Genomic DNA, 13,410 nt, shown 5'->3' with positions numbered 1-13,410 from the left:
AAGCATGAAGAACGGTTATAGGAACTGGGCACGGCTAGTCTAGTGAAGAAAAGGACCAGGGGAGACATGATAGCAGTCTTCCAATATTTGAGGGGTTTACACAGAGAGGAGGGGGTCAAGCTATTTTCTAAGGCACCTGAAGGCCAGACAAGGAATAATGGATGGAAACTGAACTAGGAGAGATTCAACCTAGAAACGAGGAGGAACTTTCTGAGAGTGAGAACAATCAACCAATGGAACAGCTTGCCTTCGGAAGTTGTGGGAGCTTCATTACTGGATTCTTTCAAGAAGAGATTGGACTGCCATTTGTCAGAAGTGATGTAAGGTCTCCTGCTTGGACGGGGGTTGGACTAGATGACCTACAAGGTCTCTTCCAACTCTGTTAATCTATTAAAAAAAATCCTGTCCTGTCAAACAGTGTCAGCTGTTCGTCTAGTGAAAAAGTCATCTGCTGTCTAGTGAAAGTCATCTGCCATATCTAAGGACTTGCTTGCCTCCCTTTATTCTTCTTCAGAGTTGCTAGGCTAAAATGGTTGCTGTCAATTTATACAATAGGGCTCTTTTCAGAGAATGGTGCTGCTGACTCAGAATTTCTCCAATTATGAATACAGAGACAGGAAGAAGGCTTTTATTGCAGCACTGACCATATTCACGTTTCTAATGGTTTTTACATGGAGGTTTTTGGTTATTTCTGTATTTTCTGTGATTGATAGATTTTCCTGATTATTTTTAAAAAGCCATTTATGTTTGCTAAGCACAATAGATGGTTCCTCTGGGAGTGTGAACATTATAAATGCCCCAAATACATGATGTTCAAACCATTGATCCATTTAAAAAATATGTGAGGTTCTCATGAAACCTTAAACAACATATGTAAACTGAATATTGTAATACATTGTAATATATTACCACTGTCTTCTCTAACGATCAGTTAGAGAGACGGTGGTCATTTATAGTCCTTCAGAGTGTGATATCTGTTATACTGTAAATTAAGAATTCCTTTATGTGTCTGAAGGTCTCTTAACTTAGTTTATGGTATATTTTCTCTTGTAGGAATTTATATGTCAAATTCTTCCACTCTATCATTAGAAGTTGAATTTGACATTAAACAAGGCATGTATTCACTTGGTCTGCTTTAGATTTCCAGAAGTATGTTACCATCTAAGCTCCAGGGCTGATAAAAATTAGGCCCTGCATAAGAACATTTCTATAGTGAATGAAACAAAACTTCTGTGACCAACTTTATTTCTTCTTTCAATATTCTGCAATGTTAATATCCTAAGGCTTGTATTTTTAAAAAACAGGTGCTTAATTTTAGTTTCCCTCGCTTTGAGGGAGAAAGGTATATGTTATACATAACATTTCTTGTGGGAAATGATACAATCTAGACTTGTTGCAATCAATCCTACTTTCTTCCAATCTTACTTACTCATCTGAGCTTTGCTAATTTTTGCTTTGTAGATTATAGTCAACTTCTCACTAGAAAGCAATGCTTTTGTTCTAGAATAGATGTTGGCTGAATTTGAGGTAACCTCTTTATCCCTAGGTCTAATCTAGGGCAACAGCACCACCAGAAGGCTGTTCTTCGTCTATCATTTATCTTTCTTGTTTAGAATGTACGCTTTGTACATTTTTGATTTAAATATTCACATTTTTAATATAAATATTCATATTTATGTACAGAGTTACTTTGACCTTCCTTCTGTACTAGCCTGGCTTCAACCATATGCTACTGTGGCATGATGTCCTCCTAGTTTTGTTGTAGCTTTAATAAAATTGGATGGAAGAGAGGGATTTCTCTCAAGCTACAAAGGTTCAGAATTCCTATAGGCAAGCAAGCAGGAGCAGATGCTTACATACATTAATAACAACAATGCACTAAAGCTGTACTCTGCAGTCAAAGATAGTTTACCAAAAAATGAAATGTAGTAACTAGGTGTGTCAGGAAATATTACTGAAATATAAATTGTTTAGCAGATGCTCCAAAAGATATAACAGCTTTGAGAATTACATATTATTCTGCTTAGCTGTCAAGTTTAATACACTTTTTTAAAGTGACTGTTTTGCATCAAATCCAACCCTGGAATTTGCAAAGAAGGAAGGGAATTGAGGAAAGAAGAGAATGAGGTAATCTCCTTACACGTTCAGGAGCTAATCAATTTATTTCCAGCTGTGATGCATCTAGAAGCATTTCAAGTCTGATTTTCCACATACAAAACAGTGACGTTCCAAACACATTGGAGATAAGCCATTCTCTTCAGGATAGGATTTTTTTTTAATACTTAAATTTTGGTCAAAGACCAGTATTGCCTTATACACTGTAAGCCGCCCTGAGTCTTCGGAGAAGGGCGGGGTATAAATGTAAAAACAAAAACAAAAACAAAAAAAGTATCAAATGAAACAAATAGCAAACTCTTTAAAAGTAAAAGAGGAAGACCAAACATAAAACACAAACTAAAAGAATAATACAAAATATTACTGTCACTATTTTACCATTGGAAACTGTGTTTCTAGGACCTCCTCCCCATCCCCCCCCAAAAAACCCTGAATATTATTTGTCTGAAATTAAGGCAAAAATCTAAAAATCTAAAACAGGAGTGGATTAAAGTAAAACAGAGCGATGTGACAGCTGTCTGTATACGTATTTAATAGTGTTCAAAAGTTAGGCCAGCTATTTTATATGAAGGGATGAAGATTGGTCAGCTTTAATCTTTGCTTACTAGCAGCATAAGAGAATATGGCAACATCCAGAAGCTTAAAGTTTGTTTGGTCAGAAATTTATATATAGAAATCAGAGATTAGAGCAGGGGTGAAATGTAAAATCTGTTACTACCGGTTCTGTGGGTGTGGTGGGGTAATGTGACTGGGTGGGCATGACCAAATTTTTTTTTTAACTTTTAAAAGCATTTTTTTTACAACCTCTTTGGCTGAAGAGGTTGTAAAAAAATCCTTTTAAAAGGTTCTGGAGATCAGGCAACTCAGCTGGGATCGCCAGAGGAGCCTTTTAAAAGCTTTTTTTTTACAACCTCTTCAGCCAAAGAGGTTGTAGAAAACATGCTTTTAAAGGGTTCTGATGATCCCAGCTGAGCTGTGCAATCATCAGGCTTTTTTTATTTTGAAAATAAAAAAAATTTCAAAAATTTTTTTCAGCTGAAGAAAAAATGCTTTTAAGAGTAAAAAAAAACAACTCTGATGATCGTGCGGCTCAGCTGGGCATAGTGGGGAGAGGGCAGAGATTTTTGCTACTGGTTCTCCGAACCACCCACCACCATCACTGAGATCCATCAGGCGATCCAGTCCGAACTGAGAGCATTTCACCCCTGGATTAGAGTGACAGAGAAAACTACTTTTACCAGGTATGGGGAAATAAAACAGATTCTAATATTGATATAAGATCAGAAGTACAGTAAAATGTGGGCAAATGGTTCTGTGGTGCCTGTAGCATAATAGACATAAGAAAGCAGCAAATAAAATTGTTTTGTATCTGCCTTTCAAAATGGCCAAAGGAGGACCATTAAAAAAGGCCAATGTTAAAGCCCTTCTCAGCTTGGATGCTGTCATATTTTTAAGTATTTTGCTAGTCTAAAGGTACAGCTGGAAGTCCAGGAGTACATTTCTGGGATATGCTAGGAATTTTCTCCCTGGGGCTTTCCTCCTTTCCCACAGCGGTTCGGCCAGACTGATGATGAACCTCTATGGGGAAAATGCTATCTTTCACCTTTCACTGTTCTGTTAAATTTGGGACATGAAGTATAATGGCATGGCATTTAAATCCTTTTAACAAGTGCACTCAGCACTATTATTTATTACAACTCACTAAACAAGTAAACAAAGCATAGAAGGGGGAAAGTGCTGTCTGAGTGATATTTTTATGCTCTCTTGTTGATCAGTTAGATTGCACTAACTGATACATGGAGAATCTCCATATTTCTGAATCAGCTGTATGAAGGACAATTGAGCATTGAACTGATTTGAAGTATTTCTGAGGTTTTGGAGAGTGAAACCTGTATGCAAGGAGATACTTACCTATCACAACCTCCTGTCACAGTTTCATTCAGTACAAAAATATATTATCTTTCTGACAATGTGAGTTTGTATTATACAGATGTGTGCCTTGCTATCCTTCCACATTTCCACCAACCTCTTTGGGGAATTTTTGGACCCGAGGAAGTAATTTTTTTTATATTTTTTGTCAGAATTAAATATACATAATATACCGTACTTTGTAAATAGTTAATGACAGTTCAGATTTATGTACATTAAAAGAACACAGGCAAAATCACTATTTGACTCCTTATTTCTTGTATCTTTCACAGCCTGTTAATCAAGGAAGTCACTATCAGAAAGAAATGAACCCCCTTTCTCAGTCCAACCCAAGGTAAGATGCTGTTTACAGCTCAGGCAAAACAGATGTTTTGAGAATACGGGAAGAACCAGTCAGTGTAACTTTTCTTTTGCGTACTCTTAAATCTTACAGCCAGTTTCTCCATCTTAAAAAGAAATGTGTATTTCCAGCCTTGACCACATTTATACTCACGCATAAGTAGAAACCTGAGGAATGGAAATGATTGCTGATATGTGGCTCAGCAGTTGAGTGTATTTGGACCGGTGCATTCATTTTCAGCAACCGCAAACAGCAGTATCCACAGACTGGAAACAAATAAATTGGAAAGCATTTATCATCACAAGTCCTGGAATTCAGAAGTGGCTGTGTTGAACCTAGAACAGTGCTTTACTATCTTTTTGTATTCCTATGTCTTGAAAGTAGTTTCAAGAATTCAGTAATAATCCCCTTAGAAAAGAGGCAAAGATTGAAAAACATTGAACTTGTTTTTTTACATCCTATCTGAACTGAAGCTGATTTCTTAACTAAAGAGATTGTTTTCTTAAGCACAGGCTAAGGTGGAATATCTATCTACCTGCAGGACACTCTCACAACTCAGGCTTTCTTCCATAGGGCAAGGGCATTGTGTTCCCTTTTCTAGATTACCTAAGAGACAGATCTTCAAATAATCTCTTGACAAAACAATTGCTATGGCTATTAGAAAACTCTTTTAAAAAGCTAGCTCAAGGAAAACCTAGTTTAGGAACCAAAAGCACTTTGTACGAAGACTTCAGAATTAAGAAAATTCTTATCCTTTATTTATCTTTGCTGCAAGAATTTTTCCAAATTTGTGGGAGGACTGAGAACTGGGGAGGATAAGCTTACAGTGCATTACTGAAGACAGCAGCATATTCAGTGGGCTTTGGTACTGGCTGGACCTCAGTTTTTGCTGTCCCATAGTAGAAAGTTTGTTGGCCGCTGCCTAAAACTAAAATTAGTTCTTTCCAAGCATGATTATTAAGAAGATAAGAGTGGCCTTATGAGAATTCCCACAACTGAATTAATTTCTTTATCCATGGGTAGATGAAGGTAAATACACCTTGATTTTTTTAAGAGCCCTCCTGTGATTGACCCAGCTTTCCATACATAATTAAATCAAAGTTACCTTTTTGTAATAGCAATTCAGACATATTGCATCTATTTTCCATACTCTATACCAGTGATGGCTAGCCTTTTTGCCATCGTGTGCCAAAAGCGGGGGGAGAGGTCACACATGCACGTGCCCACACTCATAATTCAATGCCCCCCGTGCCCCACCCCCCCGCATGTGCACACATGCCCCCCGCGCATGCACACACAAACCACCACCACCTGCACCCCATTTTGGGCCTATTAGGCGTCCCTGAAGCCTCCATGGCCAGAAACGGCCCATTTCCTGACTTCTGTGGGACTGGAAGGCCTGTTTTTCGCCCTCCCCGGGCTCCAGAGGCTTTCTTGGAGCCTGAGGAGGGCAAAAACAGCCTCCCCCACACCCCTGGAGGCCCTCCGGAAGCCGAAAACGCCCTCCCAGAACATTCATATGAGCCCTGTACCTACCTGGCATCCAAAATAGGCCATGTGGAGACTCCTAGGAGGGGAGGGGAGGGGCGGCATAGGAGGGGACAGCCAAAAATCAGTTGGCTGGTGCGCGCATGCGCGCTAGAGCTGAGCTAGGGCAACAGCTTGCGTGCCCGCCGATATGGCTCCACATGCCACCTGTGGCATGCATGCCATAGGTTTGCCATCACGGCTCTATACATTAGGCAACAAAGACTGCTAAGTTTATAAAAGTTCTACTTTTTATTTCATTTCATTTCCCCTTGAGAGTCCACTATCTTGTCTCCTGTTCCATGGTACATTTTTCTTTCCCTGAAGACTCAAACCCTTTTTTGTTCTGTCAGATTCTTAAATCTTTCTAAATTTCCTTACTGCAGAATAGCTTCTAAATCTGCTTATGGACATTCTTACTCACTGGCATTACCTCTTTTTGATGGTCTTCCTCAAAAACCTCCTTTGTTTGATTAGATAAACTTCCTTCTCTCAGCACCTGAGATGTGGCTACTCATTGCTCCAATCTAGCTTTTTCTTCAGGCAATTGTATAAAATGCTAGCATTTTCTTTGAATTGAGCACAATGTTAGCAACAATAGGGAAGTGATTAATTTTTTCTAATTTTGTAGTAAGAGTCCAAACATACCACAACCATTACAGATCACAACTGAAAAGTTATTTCTCTCCAGTGGTCACTTTTTGCATTTTTAGGCACTTGTAGAACTCTTTTATCTCTGACAGTTTCTTTCTTAAATTCTAGGATTAGCTAACTAGAAGGTATTGATGACAGTTTCTTAAATAAATTCTAGCTAACTAGAAGGTACTGATATCAAGGAAAAGGACTCAACTACCAAACTCTAATAAGAAAATCTTGCTTCATCCTCCCCACTGTCACCTCACCATCACCTCCCAAATTCAGAAATCTACACATGAAGCACTTTACTGACCTTTGGTGTTTGGAAGAATGACAAGAAAAGGGAAGAACTTGATCTTTAGCCACACGTTATCTGATTCCATGCAGATGATCTGTAGAATCATACATTTGTTGAGGGGAAGGAAAGTAGGGCAAATGGCTCACTAACCACTCTTCCCTACAAACCAACCCGTTCCACCTCGAGTGGTACTAAAGAATCTGATGCATGACACATAACTTTTTTGACTCATGTCTAGTGGTTCTCTGGAACCACTAGACCCCTGAAAATACACACCAGTCTATGCAGATTCTCAGTCATGAAGGTCATGCTTGTCCCAAAGGTGCTTTTTTTTTTTCCAAGAGGGAACTGGGCTTTCTGGTTTTTCTTTGAAGACAGACGCTGAAGAAGCTTCTTGGATGAGAAGTGAAACGTCTTCAAAGAAAATCCAGGAAGTCCAGTTGCCTCTTGGAAAAAAAGCACCTTTGGGACACCAATGCATTAGGCTATAGGGTTATGGTGACCCTGGGCTTGTCGACCAAAAGATTGGCAGTTCGAGATTCAAGTATCACATGAAGGGATGAGCTCCCGTTCTTTCCCCAGCTCCTGCCAATCTAGCAATTCAAAAGCATGCAAATGCAAGTAGATAAATAGGTACCACTTCAGTGGGAAGATAGCAGTGTTCCATGCACCTCTGGCATTATAGCCATGCTGGTCACATGATATTGGAACCATCTTTGGACAACACTGATTCCCTTGGCTAGGAAACGGAGATGAGAACTGCCTCCAAGTGTTGGACATGACTGGATAGGGGAAATCTACTTATATATATATATTATGCTATGCGTGTATCTGAACCATACATACATGCAAGGACGCAGTGGCTCAGGGGCTAGGACGTTGAGCTTGTTGATCGAAAGGTTGGCAGCTCGGCGGTTTGAATCCCTAGTGGTGCTGTGTAAGCTCCCGTGAGCTCCCGTGACTTGTCCCAGGTCTGCCAACCTAGCAGTTTCGAAAGCACGTAAAAATGCAAGTAGAAAAAATAGGGACCACCTTGGTGGGAAGGTAACAGCGTTCCGTGCGCCTTTGGTGTTTAGTCATGCCGGCCACATGACCACGGAGATTTCTTCGGACAGCACTGGCTCTTTGGCTTTGAAACGGAGATGAGCACCACCCCCTAGAGTCGGCAACAACTAGCACGTATGTGCGAGGGGAACCTTTACCTTTACCTTATGCATGTATCTGAACCATACAAGAGCAGGGGTGGTTATCTAAAGAGCCACTCTTATTCTCACATTTCTCTTGCCTTCCAGGAAGCAGGGAAGAGAAAGTAATGAGAAGAAAGTAAGACTTTTGTCAACAAGTATCTTACTTGTTTCTCTCCAACCCCACCTTGCCCTGCAAACCCTGCATGAGAAGAGAAAGTTGAGGGTGTTCTTTAGCTCTCCCAATGGAAGAAAGCTGCAGTTCTTAATAGGTGGGGCAGGGCTGGATGCGGGGGTGTAGTAGCATCAAAGAGCCCCTTGCCCATCCTTCTTCCTATGGATCAGGTGTTTCACTGCTTCTTCCCTGCAGAATTAGAAAGCTTTAAGAGATATGAGCAGCTATATAGTTACCTGCTTTATTGGACAAAATACACAACCGATCCCCTCCAAAATGGGTTGCACATTTTTATTGGTACGGTGCTTGATCCATGAAGATTCTACCTGGACAAGCAGGGTTGCATTGCCTATTTTATCACACAGATGTGCCCACAAATGAACACATGTAGATGAGCTAGCCGAGATCTACATTTTGACAACTGATGTAACCATTTTTCTCTCCATAGGGAGAGCAATTGTTAGTTGATTTTCCTACCAGCAGGAAATCCATCAATCACTGTCCTTAAGTTGTCCCGCTTTATATGTGGGTGGACAGCACCAGTTGTTACCTTATTACTGAAACACAATATGACTTCCCAATGCAGGCAGTGCAAAGCATATCAGCACATATTTCTGCCACATCAGATGGACTGAAGAAAAGCATACTGACACTGCTATGGGGAAAAGCCCCAAAACGCATCTATAGTCATGGCAAGCATTCCTTGTTGCCTAGAAATACATAAAGCAACCAAAAGAATCTTATCCTTGTCTGCTCAGTGTCGATCCATTTATTCTCACACTTGCTTTGTACCTTTCTTAATTCATACAGTAACCAACCTTCAATTTCACACTCATAAAAATATTCCATAATTCAAGCCAATTAATTAATTGTGTCCTTCATTTAGAACAATAAGCATTCTTATATTGTCATTGGGAAACACTCAGCCAGGCAAGGAAGAGGAATAACAGAATAGTAGGGTTGGAAGGGACCTTGAAGGTCCTCTAATTCAACCTTGCGCAGCCACAAGAGGTTCAGGACTGGCTCAGGGGTGAAATCCAGCAGGTTCCAACAAGTTCTGGAGAACCGGTAGCGGAAATATTGAATAATTTGGAGAACCAGCAAATACCACCTCTGGCTCACCCCAGAGTGGGGTGGGAATGGAGATTTTGCAGTATCCTTCCCCTGCCACGCCCACCAAACCACACCCACAGAACCAGTAGTAAAAAAAAAATTGGATTTCACCACTGGACTGACCCCCACCCCAAACTCCAGAGAGCTTTATTAGTCTGCTGCCAAGAAAAGGCAGGCAATCTGGGGAAATTTCTGTAAAATATTTATTTATTTTTATTTATTTATTTATTTTGTCACACAGTATATATAAGCATAAGCATGAAATAACTAAACAATATATAAGCATATATATAAGCATGAGTATGTAATAACTATATTAATTGGATATAACGAAAGGAAACAATAGGACAGGAACGATAGGCACGCTTGTGCTCTTATGCACGCCCATTACAGACCTCTTAGAAATGGGGTGAAGTCATATTTTCTGCAATCAAGATTGGAGCGGTTCACATTAAGCTTGAATCTATTGTGTGCTCACATATTGTTGCAATTGAAGCTCAAGTAGTCTTCGAGAGGAAAAACATTGTAATAATATTAAATAGTAAATAAATTTAATTTAATAAATTAAATAGTAAAAAATAGGCAGAATATAATAAAATACTTAGCTTGAACTCTATATGAACCTACATGGATCTGGTTCCTTGCATTTGACATACATTCATTCTCATGGGTACCAATTTCTAATACTTTTTCATATAAGGCTTTCTTAGCAGTCATCCTACTTTCATTTCATTTCTTTTGTTTTCTTCCATGCCAAATTTTCCCTTTTTTCAATGCCTATTTTCTCCTATAACCCATGGCCATTTTGCCCAAAATCCATTCTCTCAAAATCCATCCCCAAAAATTATCTCTCCCCCCTATTGATAACCTCTTATCACTTATATATCTTTCAGAAGCTGTTATGGACAAGGGATTGGCCCTCACTAGCAAGAACCAATTGACCAAATATTTATTTAGTAATAACACATTAACATAACATAACATAACATAACATAACATAACATAACATAACATAACATAACATAACATAACATAACATAACATAACATAACAACAGAGTTGGAAGGGACCTTGGAGGCCTTCTAGTCCAACCCCCTGCCCAGGCAGGAAACCCTACACCATCTCAGTCAGATGGTTATCCAACATTTTCTTTAAAAATTCCAGTGTTGGAGCATTCACAACTTCTGCAGCAAGTCGTTCCACTTATTAATTGTTCTAACTGTCAGGAAATTTCTCCTTAGTTCTAAGTTGCTTCTTTCTTTGATCAGTTTCCACCCATTGCTTCTTGTTCTACCCTCAGGTGCTTTGGAGAACAGCCTGACTCCCTCTTCTTTGTGGCAACCCCTGAGATATTGGAACACAGCTATCATGTCTCCCCTAGTCCTTCTTTTTATTAAATTAGACATACCCAGTTCCTTCAACCGTTCCTCATATGTTTTAACCTCCAGTCCCCTAATCATCTTTGTTGCTCTTCTCTGCACTCTTTCTAGAGTCTCAACATCTTTTTTACATCGTGGCGACCAAAACTGGATGCAATATTCCAAGTGTGGCCTTACCAAGGCATTATAAAGTGGTACTAACACTTCACGTGATCTTGATTCTATCCCTCTGTTTATGCAGCCCAGAACTGTGTTGGCTTTTTTCGCAGCTGCTGCACACTGCTGGCTCATATCTAAATGGTTATCCACTAGGACTCCAAGATCCCTCTCACAGGTACTACTATTGAGCAAGGTGCCACATATACGGTACCGGTGCATTTTGTTTTTTTGGCCTAAATGTAGAACCTTACTTTTTTCACTGTTGAATTTCATTTTGTTAGATAGCGCCCAATGTTCAAGTCTGTCAAGATCTTTCTGTAACTTGAGCCTATCTTCTGGAGTGTTGGCTATTCCTGCCAGCTTGGTGTCATCTGCAAATTTGATGAGTTCCCCATCTATCCCCTCGTCCAAGTCATTGATGAAGATAAGACATTATCTTCAATTTAATTAATAGATTCTTATTTGTTTAAGGAAAATTAAAATTTATCTTAATGAAAATACAAACACCAAGATCCACACACTTTAAAGTCTTAATTTCATTTTAAGATGCACAAGCAATTTATAAAATATGTCACTTGCTATTTCCTCAATGAATTCAGCAGCCTGCCAAAAAGGTGTTACTAAGCTATAAATATAGAAAGATGTGATTATGAGATCAACCTACAGCATTATAACAAATACTGGTAGATGTAGTAAAGTGCAATATATAGCCTAAGAAAGATTGGCCCATCTTGTTGATCTTTTAAAAAGATCGACAAATTGTAAGAGAGTGGATAACATGAAGAAATTCTAACAAAAAACAAAAACAAAAGTAAAGTAAAGAAGAAAATATGAATCATTTCTCTAGTATTATTTGGAAGTATTCTTTAATATATAAACTCACCAACTTGCTTCCTTTAAGAAAGAAACCAAAATTTGATTGCTTAATAAATACTATACCTCTTACAAAAATAAACCTAATTCAGAAAAAATCAGGTAAGATTTGGTTGTTGTTGGTTGCGAAGTTGTGTATGACCCATCGCAACTCCATGGACAATGTTCCTCCAGGTTTCCTTGTCTTCTACCATCCACTGGAATCCATTTAAGCTCATCAAGTAAGATAGCATTTGGGAATTCAGTATAATTTATATGAATTAGCAGGAGACATTGAAACATGTTCATCATTATGAAATATGCCTATTTAGAAAAAGAAGCATAAGAATAGGATTTCCAACTTTGGAAGAGACAGTGGAGATTTTTAAATAATATGTAACATTAGCATTGCATTCAGAAGCTACAGAATTTAATAGCAGCCACTTATTTCTAATGATATCCAAAGCAAAGTTACAAACATGGGCTAAACAGTGCCTTTCTTTAAAGAAAAAGCCTAACAAGATGTATTATAAATCAATGGTCCTTAACCTTTTGGGCACCAGGGACCAGTTTTGTGAAAGACAATTTTTCAACAGACTGCGGGGGGGAGGGAAGGAGGAGCATGCAACCTGGATCCTTTGAATGTGCAGATTACAACAGGTGTCATGGTCCTATGACAATTTAATGCCTGATGAACTGAGGTGGAGCCGAGGCAGTGACGCTAGAGCTGAGCAGCAGCTGCAAATTCCAATGAAACTTCACTCGCTCGCTCACCCGCCACTCACCTACAGCTGTGAAGCCTAGTTCCTAATTGACCACGTGGCGGGATGGGTGCATGGCCCAGGGGTTGGGAGTTGGGGACCAGGGATCTCTGTTATAAGTGAGTTGACCAGATATACAAATAACTCCTGGGAGAGTAATCAGGTGCAGCTTAAAGCTTGGGAAAAATGCAGTGCCACCCATTTCCTTTCCTAAATGGAAATGAACCTCTTAAGAGGAGACAGTATAATTTAACCAATAGAAAAATAATTGGCAGAGATCATACACCTAATCATAATTAAAGCAGGGGTAACTTCTTTGGCTGTTACCTTTGTTTCTGCTTGCTCCCCTTATAAAGTCAGTACAATATTGAAGGTAGAAGAGACATAAGAAACTTTGATTTAAAATGCCCAACCATGAAGTTATTGGGCCTTTCTTCTAATTTTGAAAAATTTACCCTACTTCATTGCTGTGCAGATGTAGTCCCCATATACATTTCCATTAATTCTAATCCTGCAGTATAGAAATACACTTCCAAGGTGATGTATTCTTCTCATCAATGTTAACTTTTCTTGATACCACGATCATCCTGCCATTTTATTTCCTTAACCCAATTGCACAATCTCTCCCTTTTCCCTGTGAGGTATGACAACATTTATGCTATTTCATTTAAACCTCCTTTCCATACCTGGTGCCTTCCAGGTACAGTTCCATCATCCGCAGAAAGCACTGGAAGGATAGAAGTGGTAATTTAACTTATATAGAATAGAATAGAATAGAATAGAATAGAATAGAATAGAATAGAATAGAATAGAATAGAATAGAATAGAATAGAATAGAATATTGGCCAAGTAGGATTGGACACACAGGAAATTTGTCTTGGTGCATGTGCTCTCAGTGTACATAAAAGAAAAGATACGTTCATCAAGAATCATAAGGTACAA

General features: G+C 39.1%; 1 protein-coding gene across 1 annotated transcript in view; it reads left to right on the top strand.

Moving 5' to 3' along the window:
- CFAP20DC (CFAP20 domain containing) overlaps positions 1-13,410 on the top strand; it is a 203,844-nt gene that overhangs the window by 129,107 nt on the left and 61,327 nt on the right. The window contains exon 13 of the mRNA XM_058167803.1: positions 4,317-4,378. Coding sequence (XP_058023786.1) covers positions 4,317-4,378 — 62 coding nt within the window. The remainder of the gene's footprint in view (positions 1-4,316; positions 4,379-13,410) is intronic.

This window comes from Ahaetulla prasina, chromosome 2 (genome assembly GCF_028640845.1).
Source record: "Ahaetulla prasina isolate Xishuangbanna chromosome 2, ASM2864084v1, whole genome shotgun sequence".
In the NCBI taxonomy this organism is placed as follows: Eukaryota; Metazoa; Chordata; class Lepidosauria; order Squamata; family Colubridae; genus Ahaetulla; species Ahaetulla prasina.
Note: the sequence above shows the minus strand (reverse complement) of the source record. Positions and strands in the feature narration are given on the sequence as shown.